At 39.8% G+C, this 19,918-nt stretch overlaps 2 protein-coding genes across 2 annotated transcripts; both read left to right on the top strand.

The window, feature by feature from the left end:
• Positions 1-10,376: 10,376 nt before the first annotated feature.
• On the top strand, positions 10,377-11,300 carry LOC138441678 (olfactory receptor 7A17-like). Its single transcript, XM_069592775.1, has one exon. The coding sequence runs from the start codon at positions 10,377-10,379 to the stop codon at positions 11,298-11,300; it is 924 nt and encodes a 307-aa protein (XP_069448876.1).
• Positions 11,301-13,380: 2,080 nt separating this feature from the next.
• On the top strand, positions 13,381-18,512 carry LOC138441677 (olfactory receptor 7A17-like). The gene is made up of 2 exons (XM_069592774.1): positions 13,381-13,616; positions 16,749-18,512. Exons 1-2 carry the CDS (start codon positions 13,460-13,462, stop codon positions 17,696-17,698), a joined length of 1,107 nt encoding a protein of 368 aa, XP_069448875.1. The 5' UTR covers positions 13,381-13,459; the 3' UTR covers positions 17,699-18,512.
• Positions 18,513-19,918: the final 1,406 nt, after the last annotated feature.

The following is a 19,918-nucleotide window of genomic DNA, read 5'->3' as shown; positions in this document are numbered from 1 at the left end:
CAGAAAGTGAATAACTAAAGAACCTCTTCATGAAAATGAAAGAGAAGAGTGAAGAAGTTGGCTTAAAGCTAAACATTCAGAAAACTAAGATCATGGCATCTGGTCCCATCACTTCATGGGAAACAGATGGGGAAACAATGGAAACAGTGTCAGACTTTAAGGGGCTCCAAAATCACAGCAGATGGTGATTGCAGCCATGAAATTAAAAGACGCTTACTCCTTAGAAGGAAAGTTATGACCAACCTAGATAGCATATTAAAAAGCAGAGACATTACCTTGCCAGCAGAGGTCCATCTAGTCAAGGCTATGGTTTTTCCAGTGGTCATGTATGGATGTGAGACTTGGACTGTGAAGAAAGCTGAACACTGAAGAATTGACTCTTTTCAACTGTGGTGTTGGAGAAGACTCTTGAGAGTCCCTTGAACTGCAAGGAGATCCAACCAGTCCATCCTAAAAGAGACCAGTCTTGGTTGTTTATTGGAAGTACTGATGCTGAGGCTGAAACTCCAATACTTTGGCCACCTCATGCGAAGAGTTGATTCATTGGAAAAGACCCTGATGCTGGGAGGGATTGGGGGCAGGAGAAGGAAACGACAGAGGATGAGATGGCTGAATGTTATTACCGACTCGATGGACGTGAGTTTGGGTAGACTCTGGGAGTTGGTGATGGACAGGGAGGCCTGGCATGCTGCGATTCTTGGGGTCGCAAAGAGTTGGACACAACTGAGCAGCTGAACTGAACTGAGCTGATAAGATGTCTCCCCATAAGTGAGAGATTTTATTAATTGAGGTGAAGAGTTGGTTACTGTATTTTACATTTTGTCACTTTGTTTTTGTCCTGTTTGTGCTTGAAAACTTCTAATGCTACCTACTAACATGACTCTTTCTGTCGTTTTATGAAATATCTCCTCTTTCTTGATGTGTCATAAGTACACAAAGATGGTGAGTGAACAACATCAATTCATCCATTTCCCATGTCTTTCAAACTCAGGAGTTGCCAGGGTCCAGCCCTGGTGGATCCAGGGAATTCGAAGCGGGGACAGAGTCAGCGCCTGGGAAATACTATTTAATTAGAAATATAAAGAGATCAGGAAGGAATAGTGTAGTAGGGAAATTAGTGGAGAATAGATGCTGAATAACTTGGTTTACATGGAAAGCTAATAAAGTTTCAAGACAAGAAACTTGCACCACCTACATAGGCCACCAGTGCCCGCTTGAATAGTGGAGGGTGCCCGGCCTTGGGCTCCCTCTCACATGGGTCTTAGAAGCCAGGGCAAGTAAGTAGACATGGCGAGCCTCCACGTTCCTAATGGGAATTCAGCCAGAAAAAAAGGAGAAAAGACCACACGGGGGAAACCAGTCTTTCCAGTGACTGGTCCATCCTTTATTGCCTGGGAAAGCTTTTTATACTTTTGGTTGTACATAGAGATCAATGAATAATACACAGTTATCCAGCATCAGCAGCCTTGACTCTTATCGAGACCAGGCTTTCTCTCTGCATACCTAGCTGTATACACAAGTCTTAGGTGATTTACATCATCTTCTGGCCAGGAGGCCTATTAGCATTTTACGGCCCTTTTCTGATAAGGGTCTGTCAACCAGATAACTTATTTGCCTCAAAATGTTGTTCTTTCCAAAGTCTGGTGCCACTCTCAGAAAGCACTAAATAAGGTTACATTCTTATATAGCAAGGACACAACTATTTATAACGAAGAAAGAGGAGTACAGTGATTTATAACAAAAAGAAAGTTCACTAACTCAAAAGTCTAGTGTTGCTAACATCAAAACTACTATATTCTTTTTTCTATATCCAATTACATTGATTAATATCTTTCAGGTGCCTAAAAGATAAAGAATATGGAGGCCTGGCAGCAGTCATTGACTCAACAATGAAAACCCATCACCAATATAATTCTTAGCTCTTTTAAAAAGGCTCTATATCTTTAAGATGTTTTAAGCTCCATGCCTTTCATGGTTGGGGAGCTGTAAACAATCACAAGTTGTAAAAGTCTCTAACTGTCAGGCAAGTTAGAGAGCCATCAGAGGGATTTGAGCTGAGACACTCATTTTATATGCAGGAGACTGTTAACTGGAGCTCTAAGTTAACTCTTTCCAGAGAAAGGTGGTCAGAAATAGCCCCCTGTTATGTCAGAAGAGTGGAAAGCACAGTACAATAAAGCAGGCAGACTCTGGTTTTGGGGGTAGATGCTCAGGAAAATCCAGGGATACCCCTGAGGCCTGATCTCAGCCTTTGCCTTTTGCCAGGCCCCCTTCCTCATGACTTTTGCCACGGGTGGGATTCCCTATGCTGGCTCCCAGCAAGGAGTCTCTTCATTCCTCATGATCAGAGGATGATCCACAAGAGAGGTTGACATCCTGCCCAGTCATATGATTCAGAGTCACCAGGTTTTCTGTACAACAGGCATATCTGTCCACCTCTCCTAGTTTCCTAGAAGATAGTCACTTGTTGCTATAGTTACCTGAAATAAGCTTGGGTAATGGAATGACTATGGATATTCTCCTCAAATATAAGAGCATATGCCAAAAATAAAATGCTGTATATTATTATAATCGCTCTCAGTTCTGTTCATTTGGATTCTTGTATCAGTTAGCTGTTGCTGCATGACAAGCCAACTATGTCAATTTGGTTACCATAATATCCTTACTATTCAATGAAGTTTTATGCTGGGGAGTTGTACTGATTTCTTTGTGTAGCTCATGAGTGTGTAGTCAGCTGTCAGTCTCTATACTGCTTTTTTAAGATTCATCCATGATGTTAGCAAGGCTGTAGTGCTTTTCTGTCTTGAATCAATTTATCTTCAGTTTACTATAGTTCTGTTAAGACTAGTCATATATTTACAGAAAAGAATGAGTTTACCATGCAAATTACTTAAATTTAGTTCCACTGTTCCTACATCCATAAATAATACTTGGCTTTCTTCTCCTACCTTTGCTAAATGAGAACCAGCTACCTATGCTTACATCCTACCCTTAGCCACACATCATTGAATCGTTTAAATTTAATTAAATAATCAGAGTATGATTAACACAAAAAACTGCATACTTAGAGTGTATAATTTGATAAATTAAAGGAGTTATACAAAAATTAATGAGCATATTGCATGTTTCCACTTATGTATAATTTGATAGTATAATTTAAAGCATATCTTTAAATGCTTTGCTATATAACTATGAGAAATTTCAGTTCCTTGAGCCTCAGCTTGCATATTTCTGAAGGTATTGTGGAGATAATAAACAAAACTTCACGTGGATGCTCTGAGAAATAAATGAAGGGTGTAGAAGTTCATTTTTCAGCCCAAAGAAAACAAGGATAAATATTATATCTGATTATCTGTGTGCTTGTATATATTTTCCTTCAAATAAACAAAATCATACACACACATATACACATGTGGACACAATTATGAATTCCTCTATGTTAAAAAGAAACCTGAGAGAAATAGAAATGAAAACAATGAATATTTTGGGAGTTCACTGGTGATCAGGTGGTTAAGAATCTGCCTTTCAATGCAGGGAACGTGAGTTCAATCCCTAGTCAGGGAAGTAAGATACCATATTCCACGGGGCAACTAAACCCATGCACCACAACTAGAGTCCACATTCTGCAACTAGAGAAACCTACAAGCAACAGCTACTGAGACTGCTTGCTCTCGAGTTCATGCACAGCAAGTAGAGAAGCTTCCACACCACAACAAAGAGCCTGTTTTGTTTAGGTCTCTACACTGTCAGTTCAGTTCAGTTCAGTTCAGTCACTCAGTCGTGTCCGACTCTTTGCAACCCCATGAATTGCAGCACGCCAGGCCTCCCTGTCCAAAACCAAATCCTGGAGTTCACTCAGACTCACATCCATCGAGTCAGTGATGCCATCCAGCCATCTCATCCTCTGTCGTCCCCTTCTCCTCCTGCCCCCAATCCCTCCCAGCATTGGAGTCTTTCACAATGAGTCAACTCTTCGCATGAGGTGGCCAAAGTACTGGAGTTTCAGCTTTAGCATCATTCCTTCCAAAGAAATCCCAGGGCTGATCTCCTTCGGAATGGACTGGTTAGATCTCCTTGCAGTCCAAGGGACCCTCAAGAGTCTTCTCCAACACCACAGTTCAAACGCATCAATTCTTCGGTGCTCAGCCTTCTTCACAGTCCAACTTTCACATCCATACATGACCACAGGAAAAACCATAGCCTTGACTAGACGGACCTTAGTCAGCAAAGTAATGTCTCTGCTTTTGAATATGCTATCTAGGTTGGTCATAACTTGTCTTCCAAGGAGTAAGCATCTTTTAATTTCATGGCTGTGGTCACTATCTGCAGTGATTTTGGAGCTCCAAAAAATAAAGTCAGCCACTGTTTCCACTATTCCCATGAAGTGATGGGACCAGATGCCATAATCTTTGTTTTCTGAATGTTGAGCTTTAAGCCAACTTTTTCGCTCTCCTCTATCACTTTCATCAAGAGGCTTTTTAGTTCCTCTTCACTTCCTGCTGTAAGGGTGGTGTCATCTGCATATCTGAGGTTATTAATATTTCTCCTGGCAATCTTGATTCCATCTTGTGCTTCTTCCAGCCCAGTGTTTCTCATGATGTATCCTGCACAGAAGTTAAATAAGCAGGGTGACAATATATAGCCTTGACGTACTCCTTTTCCTATTTGGAACCAGTCTGTTGTTCCATGTCCAGTTCTAACTGTTGCTTCCTGGCCTGCATACAGATTTCTCAAGAGGCAGGTCAGGTGGTCTGGTATTCCCATCTCTTGAAGAATTTTCCACAGTTTATTGTGATCCACACAGTCAAAGGCTTTGGTATTGTCAATAAAGCAGAGATGGTTTTCTGGAACTCTCTTGCTTTTTCCATGATCCAGAGGATATTGGCAACTTGATCTCTGGTTCCTCTGCCTTTTCTAAACCCAGCTTGAACATCTGGAAGTTCACAGTTCACGTACTGCTGAAGCCTGGCTTGGAGAATTTTGAGCATGACTTTACTAGTGTGTGAGATAAGTACAATTGTGCAGTAGTTTGAGCATTCTTTGGCATTGCCTTTCTTTGGGATTGGAATGAAAACTGATCTTTTCCAGTCCTGTGGCCACTGCTGAGTTTTCCACATTTGCTGGCATATTGAGTGCAGCACTTTCACAGCATCGTCTTTCAGGATTTGAAACAGCTCAACTGGAATTCCATCACCTCCACTAGCTTTGTTCGTAGTGATGCTTCCTAAGGCCCACTTGACTTCACATTCCAGGATGTCTGGCTGTAGATGAGTGATCACACCATCGTGATTATCCGGGTCATGAAGATCATTTTGGTACAGTTCTTCTGTGTATCCTTGACACCTCTTCTTGATATCTTCTGCTTTTGTTAGAGACCCCCCCAAAAAAAAAAGTTGAACATTTGAATTATCATGAAGCAGAAGAATGTAGAAATATAGACACAAAATTTTAAAGTACAATAGCTGACTTCAACTTGTATAATGGATTCCTTTTCTACCATAATATTATAAGGCATCCTGGCCAAGCAACATTTACAATTATGTAATGAGGAGTTCACTATATCATCTAATGAGGTGGAAGATCTTCAAATTGATTTAAATGATTTTTTTTTCCTATGTACGCTTTTCCACATAAAATGCCCTTACCCGAGGCCAGCTATTGAATAAATTGAGAAGTTTAAAATCAATTCTTGTAAGCAAATTTTATTGAATAAATGTCTGTATTAGATCCATATTGCTGTTGTAAAATACTGCCAAATAAGTTGCTTAAAATAAACAAATATATGCTTTTATAGTTCAGGTGTCAAAAGCTTTAAATGAGTCTTGTTTGGCTAATATCAAATGTTGGGGTGGCAGCACAAGATGGCAACATAGAAATATCCTAAACTCACCACAACCCATGGACATGCCAAATCTACAGCTACATGTGGATTAATTTCCTCTGAAAACTAGCTGAATATCTGTGCTGCTGTGCTATGCTTAGTCACTCAGTTGTGCCCAACTCTTTGTGACCCCCATGGACTGTAACCTGCCAGGCTTCTCTGTCCATGGGAATGTTCCAGGCAAGAATACTGAAGTTGGTTGCATGTCCTCCTCCACGGGATCTTCTCAACACAGGGTCAAACCGAGGTCTCCTGCATTGGAAGCAGATTCTTTACCATCTGAACACCAGGGGAGCCCATGAATACTGGAATGGGTAGCCTATCCCTTTCCTAGGGGATCTTCCTGACCCTGGAATCAAACTGGTGTCTCCTGCATTGCAGGCAGATTCTTTACCAGCTGAGCTATCAGGGAAGCCCCAGCTGAACATCTGCTCCACAACAAAGGATAGTAGGACCACATCAACATGGCAGAAGAGGCAGAGAAGTGGTCTCTTCAAAAACCCCACCCCAGGATAGTAACCCACAAGTGGGCTGGATTTCACATTTACAGGGATCTTTTCCTAGTGACTCAGATGGTAAAGAGTCTGCCTGCAGTGCAGGAGACCCAGGTTCAATCCCTGGACCAGGAAGATCCCCTGGAGAAAGAAATGGCAACCCACTCCAGTATTCTTGCCTGGAAAATCCCATGGACAGAGGAGCCTGGCAAGCTACAGTCCATGGAGTCATGAAGAGTTGGACACGACTGAGCGACTTCACTTTTTCCTAAAAGACGATAGATTAGTGCCATACATTTTATGTGTCAACCCTTGGAACCTGCACCAGAAAGACAAGTCACCAAAATATGTGACAATAGGGCTTATTTCCAGAAGACCCCAAAGTCAGTGTGGAAGGGAACACTTGGGATAAAGTGCTAGAAGTTTGGAACTCTAGAAGGCAGAAGAGTTCGTGGAGAAGGGTTAGTATAAACAGGATTCACCTGACTTCTAACTTGGTCTCTTGGGAACAGAAAATCGTTACGAGAAACTCCTCTCTAGACCAGTTCACTGGGAGAAATCACATGCTTAAGGATGGAGTAACAAGAGGGAAATGTCCCTAAAGACCAAATCTAGGCATCCATAAATATCTCACATGCTGCAGTCCTTCTGCTTCAGCCACCTCAGAGTAGGGGAGACATGCTCATTGCTTTTGGAGTCCTGCATCTGCAAAGGGACTTTAGTTCGTCTTGCTGTCTTGTCTGAGAACACAGCTTCAGACTCCATCATAAACCATCCTTAAGGAATTCAAACTTCCACAGAAGATCTTCCTTTCAAAGAACCTAACTAGGTGGGTCTAAGGACTCACAGATACTTCAGGTAAGATTCAGAGAGAATGGAAGATGAAAAATTTTACCCACGGTCACAAGAGATTCTCAGGAGACTAGTTCAGAGCCAAGACTTGGACATGTTTGTGCTAGCGACGGAATGAAACACCAACACTGCAGAGTGGTTTGAATCTTTTTACTTTAACTCCTTGCTTCTTACAGCTGCTTTATTTTATATCCTTTGCACAATGATCTACAGGGCAAGTTGCCAAGCACTATGATTTAGCGACTATACAGTGCGCAGGCGCGGAGCGAGATAACCTTTACCTTATTTACTGCAGCTAAGACTTTGTTTTGAGAACTTCCTTATCAACTTAGAATCCATTTTGTCCTTGGGTCTGTTCCTTTTGAGGAATCAGAGAAACATCCTTGTGTGCAAGAAATGTTCTTTTCCCACGGGAACAAACAGAGGATTCCTGGCTGAACATCTCGTTTGTAAGAATGTTCAGCCCTGGTTGAGAGTCTCGTTTGCAAGCATTTCTCAACCTGCCTTATACCTTGTTCCCTACATGTTTGTTTGTTGGTTGACTAATTTATTTATAAGTACTTTATTAGTGGCTTTTCAGGTGGCACAGTGGTAAAGAATCTGCCTGCCAGACTTTAATTATGTTTCACTTAATTTTGTTTTGATACTGCCATATTTAACCTAGTTTTGTTTCCACCTCATTTTCAATTTTTTTCCATATATGTGCACACATTTATGAAAACAAAAGTGTGAACAAAGCAGAGGAGATTCTTGCTTATTTGGATATTATAATAGAGAAAACAGAACACAATAAAATAAGTTCATGAATAACAACATCCTCAGCGATAATTCATCTGAAGAATGGAGACAGACAGTTGTGGTAAATGCTGTGTATTACAGAGTATGAGCTGGGGAGAATTTTGCACGAGGTATAAGGAGCAGAACCTGGACTAGCGTCCAAAAGGAAACCTACTGGATATGTCTGAAAGGGAAAAAAAAAAGAGAGAGATAAAAATTTACAGCCCAAGAGAAGAATTACACAGAGAAAAATAAGAGAAAGGCCAACCTCATTCACTATTGGACCATATGGAAAATTGGAGTGGCAAATAAATAGGAATAGGTACAGGATTAAAAATTAGATCAGGGACCTGACACTGATGACATGATGAAGAAAGTGGAGCAGTAAAGGTCCCGTGGTCTGTGTGCCCTTGAATCCAAGGTACTTCAGCACCCAAACAGCTGCCTCTTCTCTCTGAAACCTGGCTCCTCTGTTGGGCTCTTTATTCATATTGAGGATAAGCAGGAACTGCCCTTTTAAAAGTTTTCTTGCCTTTACTGCAGTGGATTCCAGAGTTTTTGACTAAGTCCCAAAGTAAGATATGCCTTTTACATCATGATCCTGGGTTGATCGCAAAGAATCAGACGTGACTCCACAACTGCACATGCACACTAGCATGTCTGTATAGACAAACACAGACAAACACACATATACACACACAGACAGGTTCCTAACCATGCATATGACGAGCAAAGAGGGTCATAAATGATTTTGTGTGTATCCTTACTAGTTATCATATACTATGATACTTTTTGTATGTTTCATTTATTATATTCTATTTAATTTTTGCAGACCATAGTTCAAAATAGGTCCCAATGGGACCTAATCTGAGAACATGAAAACATTCTGCTTGCTTGTTTTCCATGCCTATTCTAGTATTCCCCTGCATCTTTTCTGTCACTTATTGTCTTTTATTGTCAGCAATTTTTGTGAGGCCATATTCTTTCAAGTCCATGCAATATATATTGAATTAGTTACAGTTCCCCACTAAATCTGCTCAGAGTGGGGTAGGGAAAAAGTGGTGAATGTGTATAACATTGCTGCATGTGTCAAGGTTCTCACGGTCTAGCAGGGAAAAAAGACATGGAATTAAATAAAAGTTACAGAGAGAAGAATAGCCCCACCACAGTGCTGTGTGTGTGTGTGTGTGTGTGTGTGTGTGTGTGTTGTAGGCCATGAGAGTCCTCAAAGGAAGGGTATATGAAACTGGTGTACACCAAAATGTTCCCCTGAAAATACAGATGACAGAATGTCAACCAAATATGAAAACAAAAAGTGGATTGATTTTTGTGCTCAGGATTCCTTAGAAATAAAATTAATAACGTGCAAAGAACAACTTGTGAATTATGGACTCCCTGTACCTTAAGGTCGGAGAAGGCAATGGCACCCCACTCCAGTACTCTTGCCTAGAAAATCCCATGGATGGAGGAGCCTGGTAGGCTGCAGTCCATGGGGTTGCTAAGAGTCGGATGCGACTGAGAGACTTCACTTTCACTTTTCACTTTCATGCATTGGAGAAGGAAATGGCAACCCACTCCAGTACTCTTGCCTGGAGAATTTCAGAGACGGGGGAGCCTGGTGGGCTGCTATCTATGGGGATGCACAGAGTTGGACACGACTGAAGCAACTTAGCAGCAGCAGCAGTAGCAGTACCTTAACGTTGAGTAGCAGCAGGAAGGTCACTTCATTTCTTAGCATCCTCTGGCCCCCTCTCTCATCACCCTCCCTCTTGGATCTTCCCCTTGGGAAACTGGCTTCTTTGGAGCCTGAAACAGGTGTCTTCTTCAGGGCCTTTGCATTGGCCATTCCTTCTACCAGGCCTCTCTTCCTTGAGATCTCTGTTCAAATGTTACCTACTTTGCCAGCCTACCTGAACACCTGGTAAAGAATAATACCCCAGCCTCTCTCCCTTATGCCCCCTTTTTCTTCTTTTTATCTGTCACCATTTAACATGTTATATGATTTTATATTTGATAACATTATTTCTCCAGCATCCAATTATAGGAACTTTTGTCTCTCAGCACACTCTACCCCTTGCCTTGAAGCTGGTAAGTACTCAATTTATGAGCCCCAGAGGATTGACAGAAATCTCATTAAAAGTATGCAATACCTGACCTCTTGGGGAAATGGCTGCAAAAGACCAGGTATTTGTAATCAGAGATGGAACAGGGAATGCCCTGAAGGGGACAGATTTCACACCAAAATTATAGGTATTGATTTCATGACTGCAAAATATAAATTGTATCATTTGATTATGCCAGTAATGCTCATTTTTGTGAAAAGTGGTCATATCATTTGGGGGGATTTAATTCCAGGTCATTCCTTCTACCACATGGAACCAGAGAATGATACACATATTTCAGAATTTCTTCTTCTTGGAATATCAAATGAATCAGAACTTCAGCCCCTCATATTTGGGCTTTTCCTCACCATGTACCTGATCACTTTGTTTGGAAACCTGCTCATCATCCTGGCTGTCAGCTCAGACTCCCACCTCCACACCCCCATGTACTTCTTCCTCTCCAACCTGTCCTTTGTAGACATCTGTTTCATCTCTACCACCATCCCAAAGATGCTGTGGAATATCCAGATGCAGAGCAAAGTTATCACCTATGAAGGCTGCATCAACCAGATATACTTTTTACTACTCTTTGCAGGGTTGGATGACTTCCTCCTGACCGTGATGGCCTATGACCGGTTTGTGGCCATCTGCCACCCCCTGCACTACACAGTCATCATGAACCCCTGGCTCTGTGGACTGCTGGTTCTAGTGTCATGGATGATGAGTGCCTTGAATTCCTTGATACAAATCTTAATGATGTTGCGGCTGTCCTTCTGTAGAGTCCCGGAGATCCCCAACTATTTCTGTGAACTCAATCAGGTAGTCCGAAGTGCCTGTTCCGACACCTTTCTTAATGATGTGATGGTGTATGTTGCAGCTGGGCTGCTGAGTGGTGGTCCATTCACTGGAATACTTTACTCTTACTCTAAGATAGTTTCCTCCATACGACGAATCTCATCAGCTCAGGGGAAGTACAGAGCATTTTCCACCTGTGCATCTCACCTCTCAGTTGTCTCCTTATTTTATTGTACAATCCTAGGAGTGTACCTTAACCCTGCTGATGCCCACAACTCACACTCAAGTGCAATAGCCTCAGTGATGTACACTGTGGTCACCCCGATGCTGAACCCCTTCATCTACAGTCTTCGGAATAAAGACATAAAGGAGGCTCTGAAAAGATTCATTGAGCAATAAAAGGGCAAACTCTTCTGGGGCTAATAAGTGGATCCAGAAATTGCCATTCTTCCGTAAGACTGTGAACATATAATTTGTCTTTTCTATTGCTTCCTTAATTTTACGTTTTTTGACTTCAACTTCTGTTTATATGTAAATAATGCAGTTTATTAAGCTTTCCCATTTATTTCATTTTCCTGCTTTGACATATTTTCTTCCAAGCTTATATCAGAAATATTTGCAAATTCCCTTTTATTTCTTGAGTCTATGGGAATTTCTTAAGAATAGTATCTTTTCAAGTGACATATATCATTTCAAGTTTTTTCTTTTATTTTACTAAAAGAATAGTTAGAAATTGTATTACTCATATTGAATAAGCTCTACTTGGCACCTTCACTATGTAATTTAAGTAACTCACTTTATCAGGCCTTTTCTTCTATCTCATACAGAACAATGACTGAGAACCACTGACCTAGAGCAAGAGAACTAGAAAAATCTCATGTTCTAATCACCACACACACCTTACTCACTTCATAGCTTTGGTTTTTTGTTTTTTGTTTTTAAATTTTAATTTATTTATTTTAATTGGAGGCTAATTACTTTACAGTGTTGTAGTGGTTTTTCCCATACATTGACATGAATCAGCCATGGGTGTACATGTGTTCCCCATCCTGAACCCCCCTCCCACCTCCCTCCCCATCCCATCCTTCTGGGTTATCCCAGTGCACCAGCCCTGAGCACCCTGTCTCATGCATTGAACCTGGACTGGCCATCTATTTCACATATGGTAATATACATGTTTCAATGTTATTCTCTCAAATCATCCCACCTTCACCTTCTCCCACAGAGTTGAATAGACTGTTCTATACATCTGTGTCTCTTTTGCTGTTTTTCATATAGCATTATCATTACCATCTTTCTAAATTCCATATATATGCATTAGTATACTATATTGGTATTTTTCTTTCTGACTTACTTCACTCTGTATAACAGGCTCCAGTTTCACCCACCTCATTAGAATTGACTCAAATACATTCTTTTTAATGGCTAAGGAATATTCCATCGTGTATATGTACCACAGCTTTCTTATCCATTCGTCTGCTGATGGACATCTAGGTTGTTTCCATGTCCTGGCTATTATAAACAGGGTTGTGATGAACATTGGGGTACATGTGTCTCTTTCAATTCTGGTTTCCTTGGTGTGTATGCCCAGAAGTGGGATTGCTGGGTTATATGGAAGTTCTATTTCCAGTTGTTTAAGGAATCTCCACACTGTTCTCCATAGTGACTGTATTAGTTTGCATTCCCACCAACAGTGTAAGAGGGTTCCCTTTTCTCCACAACCTCTCCAGCATATATTGTTTGTAGATTTTGGGATCGCAGCCATTCTGACCTGGGTGAGATTGTACCTCATTGTGGTTTTGATTTGCATTTCCCTGATAATCAGTTTAATCACCTCACCCTTCTGAACCATAATTTTGCAAATTTAGAATGAGGCTTATAATTGTACATCCTCATAAGATGTTCTGTGGCAAAGTAACAAATGAGACAACAGATATAAGATGCTAAGCTCAGTCCATGGTGCATTAAAAGATCCATGTGGATCTCTTATCATTACCAACTTTTTTTATGATTAAAGGATTAAACCCTAGCTTTTCACTTGTGTTAAAACAGAAAACACCTAATTGATGTGTCAAAAGCGTTTTGAAGTCAGGGATTATTTTAGCTATGGTTCCATAGCAAAGGAACACAGCTCTATCCCTTATTGAGGAGGAAATAATAATTTTCTGGAGATAGTAACAGCTGCATTCCCATCACAAGATAGTGCTTTTGAAACCCAAGGGTCTTAGTCCAGACAGGTTCCTCAGACTTAGAGGACACTTTGACTCAGAGTTGCAAAAAGTGTCAGTGTTAGAACTCTGGGATACAGGAGGGTTCATGGAGTAGTAATAAGAATTGGATACACTTGACTTCTAATCTGGTCTCCTGGGAATGACCAATCAGCTGAAAAAACTCCATTCTGTCCAGACAAGTTCCCCTGAGGAAATGATGTGTGAGGATTGAAGTAATAGTGGAAATGTGCTGAACATGTATAATGAGCAGATACCGCAAATACACAGAGCTATAAATATCTCCGCTGCTGCAATGTCTGAGCAGCTCCACCTTTAGCTGAACGGGGCATGTTTTGCATTTGGATTCTTAATTATGGTTCAGAGACCCACGCTTCACTCTTTCCTGCTTTCTTGTCTGGATTCAGAGCTTCAGTCTCCACCATCAACCCTTCAAGAGGAATTTGGACTTCCACACAGAGACCTTCCTCTCAGACTTCCTATCTGGGTGAGTCTGAAAGCCCAGCAGGAGAAAGTCAGAGAGGATGAAACCCAAGAACATTTACTTGAGGTCACCTGAAAGCCCGAACTGCTGGTCCAGAGCCAAGGTTGTCTTAATAATTTATAATCAGTTTGTTTCATATGTAAAAAAGACAAGTGTCTACTGCATTCAGCAATTCAAGAATTGTTGATAATTATGTGATGGGGACGAAAACCTAGTTAGAGGAGACTCAAGAAGAAATGGAAGGCATAGTGGTGTCAGTAAAAGTCGAACATTTCCAAAGAGATTTGCAGTTTAAGAGAGTAGGAAAACATGCTATTTGGTTAAGAGTGGCTTGCAGTGAAGTGATGACATTTTATGTATTTATTTTTGATTTTTGAGATGGGGTATATTTGAGCATGTTCTATATTCATAAGGAAAACCCAGATCAATGGAATAGCTACTACCTGGAAGCTTACAGTTCTTAAGACACACATTTCATAGAATCTTTTCTCACATTGAGTATTCACTTGAAAAAACTGAATTTAGTATACAGAGTCATATTATGCTAAAAGGCTTAATTTTGCATTAGGTTTGTTACCCGGGAGGCTGAATATATTTGGGGGGTGAATTATCATTTGCTTCTCTATTACATATTATCTATGCACATTGTTTCATATACTGGCATTTGAGTGTTATTGTTCCTTTCTTTTTTTGCTCTATTATTTCCTCTGTAATTTTATTAATACCTCTATGAAGGCACCAGAGTGTACAAAGCAGGTAAGGTCTCTGATGATTTGGATCTAATATTTTAATAGATTTAACATTTATTTTATTTCAGAATAAAATAAACACATATATTGCAAAGTGTCATCAGGTACAAATCACGTGAAGGAAGGGATAGGTTCTGTGGTGTTTATTGGATTTTGTAGGGTATATTATGAGGAGTTAATCACAGGTGGGACAAGTCTCAGAAGTAGAGTGTGACCAAGGGGTTTGCCACCAAAAAAAAAAAAATCAAAGCCAAGGAATAACAAAGAAAAATGCCACTTAAGAAAAATGATAGGGGGCTTACGTCCTGGCTCAGTAGTGAAGAATCCACCTGCCAATGTAGGAGACATGGTCCAATCCCTGATCCAGGAAGATCCCACATGCTGTGGAGCAACTAAGCCTGTGCACAACAATTATTGAGCCTGTGATCTAGAGCCCAGGTGGTGCAACTACTCAAGCCCACACACCCTAGAGCCTGGACTCTGCAATGGGAAGTCACAGCAATGAGAAAGCCACACCACAACTAGAGAGTAGCCCCTGCTCGTTTCACCTAGAGAAAAGTCCGCACAGCAATGTAGACCCAACACAACCAAAATTAAATAAATAAAATCTATTTTTAAAAAGAAAGAAAAGCAATAAAAAGGAGAGTCATGCACTACTGGACCGTATGAAAATTGTGGACAAATATGCAGGGATAAATATGCAATAAAGAATTGACAGAGGGCCTGATGTGGGCGCGGTAGTGAGGCACTGGAGGAATAGAAGTGCAGTCAGTTTGCGGGCCCTTGAGTCTGAAGTCCCTTCAGCCCCCACACTCCTGTCTGGTCCTTCTGCAACCTGCTCTTACCTTGGCCTCTATTTATACTGCTTCTCCTTCAGCAAGGACTGGTCTCTTATAAATGTCTTCTTGCATTTATTGCAGCGGGTAAGTAACTTTTTTGACTCTGTCATGTGATCCACACATGCATGCATGGGCATGAGCAAACACGAACACAGGCATCTGACTGAACAAAAAGAATCAGAAAAATCCTACTGTATGTGATGCAGTCTGACATTTTAATTTTCCATTTTATTTTTTCTACCTTATTTTATTCTTACAAACTACATAGTGTGAACCTCTAATAGGTGTGAATCTCAGAATATGGGAAACGTTTCTCCAGCATGTCTTTGAAAACTATGTTAATGTTTCCCTGGTCCTTTTTAGCGATTTCTATGAGAACGTGTCTTTTTCATTCCTTCATGCAGTATGTATTTATTCAGGTACTGCTCCCAGCTAAACAAAATCTAAGGGGTTGAAGAGTATGTATGATATTGACATATGCCTCAAGGTACTTATAGTCTAACAAAGAATAAAAGATGCAGAATTAATTAAAACCTCATAATGATAACCCTGTATCTAAATGACTGTAAGTGAAATTCCCTGTTTTCTGTACAAATGTTTTAAAAAGGGGAGAATTCATGAAAGAAATGATCTGAAAAAGAAGATGGTGTTTTGGAGATAGGGAGGGGTGAAAATTCCAAATAGAGTGGTTGATTCTCTGAGGAGGTGCATATAAGCTCTGAGTCTTGAGCCTGTGGCATCAAGTGAAGCTGTGACTCAAGTTTAATATTCATGAGATTGATGTGAGTGAAGGCAGCACAAGGGTGAAGTGGTGGTTCAGTCACACAGAGTCAAGGCTAGGATTTGAAACTGTGGAATCTGGAGCTCGTTTCACAGTGGGGAGTCACTGGGAGAGAAGGAAGTCAGGGAGTTGGTTGTTTTGAAACACAGCTGTTCCCTCTGACTAGCACACACTTCTACGCAGAGAGACTCATGTCTCCTTCATTCTCTTTCTTGAGGTCTCTGATCAAATGTTTTCCAGGCTACCTGAACAATACAGTATTGTAAAGTAAAAAATTAAATTAAAATAAATAAATAAATAAATTTAATTAACAGAAAAATATAATAATAAAAAAATAATAATACCCTTATCAACTCTCATCTTTATGTTTGATCTAATTTCCTTTTCTGCACTTGTCAACATATGATCATTTGTATGAGTTTTTAAATTTTTTACTTATATATTTTCTCCACCATTGAACTACAGGACCTATTGTCTCTCAGCACCCTCTCCTGTTTCTCCAGAATGTAGTAGGCCTTAAATTTGTATTCCCTCAAATGCATGACAAAATCCCTCATTACAAATGTCGAATACCTGACCACTGGGGGGAAAAGCTAACTGTAAGATAGGCTTTCCTATTTGGAGATGGCACAGGAGATTGGCTTGAAGGGGAAATTTCTACACAAAATCATGAATATTTTTTGAATGCAAAATATAAATGTTAGAGTTCACCTATGTTTGCAATGCCAATTTTTGAAAAACTAGTCATGCTATTTTTTGTTTCTAGGCAGTCATTTGCATCACATGGGACCTGGGAATGAGACACCAGTTTCAGAATTTATTCTCCTGGGATTATCAAATGAACCAGAACTGCAGCCCCTCATATTTGGGCTTTTCCTCTCCATGTACCTGATCACTGTGTTTGGAAATCTGCTCATCATCCTGGCTGTCAGCTCAGACTCCCACCTCCACAACCCCATGCACTTCTTCCTCTCCAATCTGTCCTTTGTAGACATCTGTTTTATCTCTACCACTGTCCCAAAGATGTTGAGGAACATAAGGACACAGAAGAAAGTAATAACCTATGAAGGCTGCATCATCCAGATGCATTTTTTCTTATTTTTTGCAACATTGGACGTGTTCCTCCTGACCGTGATGGCCTATGACCGCTTTGTGGCCATCTGCCACCCACTCCACTACACAGTCATCATGAACCCCTGGCTCTGTGGACTCCTGGTTCTGCTGTCCTGGATCATGAGTGCTCTGAATTCCTTGACACAAAGCATAATGGTGTTGTGGCTGGCCTTCTGTACAGACTTGGAAATCCCCCACTTTTTCTGTGAAGTTAATCAAGTGGTTCAGCTTGCTTGTTCTGACACTTTTCTTAATGACATGTTGATGTATTTTGCAGCTGGGGTGTATGGTGGCATTTCCCTCACTGGAATACTTTACTCATATTCTAAGATAGTTTTCTCTATACTAGGAATTTCATCTGCTCAGGGGAAGTATAAAGCATTTTCCACCTGTGCCTCTCACCTCTCAGTTGTCGCTTTATTCTTTTGCACAGTCCTGGGAGTGTATCTTAGCTCTGCTGCTACTCACAGCTCACAATCAAGTGCTGTTTCCTCAGTGATATACACTGTGGTCACACCCATGCTGAACCCCTTCATCTATAGTCTGAGGAATAAAGACATAAAGAGGGCTCTGAAAAGGATCATTGGGATGGCAGCTATATAAGGACCAGTTTTCCTGGGGCTGAAGAAATGCCTGTGATTTTAGGGCTCAAAACCTCAGAGCCCAATTCTTTGATCAGGTTGCTGAAGTAAAACTTGATCCATTTATTTCCCAAAATTTCCATTTCTTTGAATTCAAGGCCTCTACATTTTATTATCAAATGAAATTATATACTGGGAATTGTACCAACTTTTATTATTCTCCCCATGAGTGTGTAGTCAGCTGTAAATCCCTCTATTATGTTTCTAAGTGATGTTGAATAAGCATGCCATGCTCTTCTGTCTTGAATCGGTTTATGGTTATTTCTGTATCTATGCTGATCTCCTATTTACAGAAAAAAAATGAGTTTATCATGTGAATTACTTATATTTAATTTCAGCATTTCTATATCCATAAATGATGTTTGACTTCCTTCCCAATTAGAAGACAGCTCTCACCCATGTTAAGTGAGAACCACCTGCCTAAGCCCTAGATTCAACCCTTAGCCATTCACCATCGGATTCTTTTCCATTTATTAAGTTATTGGAATATAATTACACAAATAAACTGCATAACAGTTTGAGGGGCTTTCCTGATGGTCCAGTGATTAATCCGCTTTCCAATGCAAGGGACACAGGTTCGATCCTTGGTCTGGGAACTAAGATCCCACATGCTACAGGGCAACTAAGCCCCTGCACCTCAACTAGAGAGCCCACATGCCACAACTAGAGAAAAGACTGCACACCATAATGAAGAACCTGTGCAGCCTAAATAAGTAACTAAATAAAAAGTGTACAATTTAATGGAATAAACAAGCTATCCAAAACTGAGAACATAATGCCTATTTCTCTTTGTGTTTAATTTGACAGTGCACATAGCTTTACATGCTTTATTATGTAATTGTGAAAAAATTTAAGCTCCGTGAGCCTGTTTCCTTGTTTATGAAGGTGTTGTGAAATACTAAACAAAACTTCATATGGATGCTATGAGAAACAAATGAAATGTGTGGACATTTCTATTCTAATCCAAAGAAAACAGCTAAGGGCTAAGTTCATTTCTGTGTGTATACTTTTTTTTTTCTTTCAAATAAACAGTGTAGTACACATGTATGCGTGCACACAGACATCTTTCATGTAGAAAGGAAATGAGAGGAACTGAGAGATTGAAATGAAAATAATGAACATTTGAATTAATATAAAATAAAAATATAGAAATATAGACACAAAAATTTAAAGTGCAAATGAGTAAGCTCAATTTGATGTGAATTACTTTTCCTACTTCAATGCCACAAAAGAATCACAGGCAGACAGTTGACATTTACATCTATAAAATTAAAAATGTATTGTATCAGCTAATGGGGCAGAATATCTTCAAATTGATTTAGTTTTTTTATGTAATATAGGCTTTTATTTACTTAATATGGGTGTTTGACATAGCATGCCCTTACTCAAACTAAGCTAATGAATGGAGAGGATTAAATTTTATTATTGCAAACAAATTTTATTCAATGTGTCTACATTAGATTTTTAGTCCAATTGCAAAATACTTCCACACTGGTTGCTTAAATAAACACATTTATTCTCTTAGATGTCAGAAGATTAAAATGAGTCTTGTTAGGCTAATATAAAATATTTGGGTGACAGTTCAAGATGGCAGCATAGGAAAAACAGAAAAAGCTCAAATAAATCAGAAATGAAAGAGGAAAAATTACAATTAATATCACAGAAATGCAAAGGACCACAAAAGACTACTATGAATATTTATACCAACAAATTGGACAACTGAGAAGAAACAGAAACATTCCTACAAAACAAACATTTTCCCAAGAGGGAATCATGAAGAAACAGAAAACATGAATACACCAGTTGAAGTGACTTAGCAGTAGCAGCAGTTACTAGTAAGGATATTGAATCAGTAACCGAAAACCTCACAACAAACAAAAGTCCAGGACCAGAAGCTTCACTGATAAATTCTAATAAACATTAAAGATTAGTATCTAGCTTCCAAAAACTTTCAAAAAATCAAAGAGGAAAAATGCTTCCAAACTCACTTTACAAGGCCAGAATTACCTTGATTCAAGATCAGACAAGGACAATAAAAGAATAAAGAATTGTACCAATATCATTAATGAACACACATGCAAAAATCTTCAAAAAATATTAGCAAATAAATTCAAAAATATATCTAATGGATCATACATCATGATCAAGTGGGACTCACTTCAAGGATGCAAGAATGGTTCAG

This window comes from Ovis canadensis, chromosome 5 (genome assembly GCF_042477335.2).
Source record: "Ovis canadensis isolate MfBH-ARS-UI-01 breed Bighorn chromosome 5, ARS-UI_OviCan_v2, whole genome shotgun sequence".
NCBI lineage: Eukaryota > Metazoa > Chordata > Mammalia > Artiodactyla > Bovidae > Ovis > Ovis canadensis.
The sequence above is the reverse complement of the archived record's forward strand: the minus strand, read 5'-3'. Positions and strand labels throughout refer to the sequence as shown.

Bases quoted from the DNA above. Each gene is read 5' to 3' on its own strand.
- LOC138441678 (XM_069592775.1), top strand. From the start codon at position 10,377: ATGGAACCAGAGAATGATACACATATTTCAGAATTTCTTCTTCTTGGA.
- LOC138441677 (XM_069592774.1), top strand. From the start codon at position 13,460: ATGTTTTGCATTTGGATTCTTAATTATGGTTCAGAGACCCACGCTTCA. The intron at 13,617-16,748 runs GTGAGTCTGAAA...TTTTGTTTCTAG, and splicing joins CTCTCAGACTTCCTATCTGG to GCAGTCATTTGCATCACATG.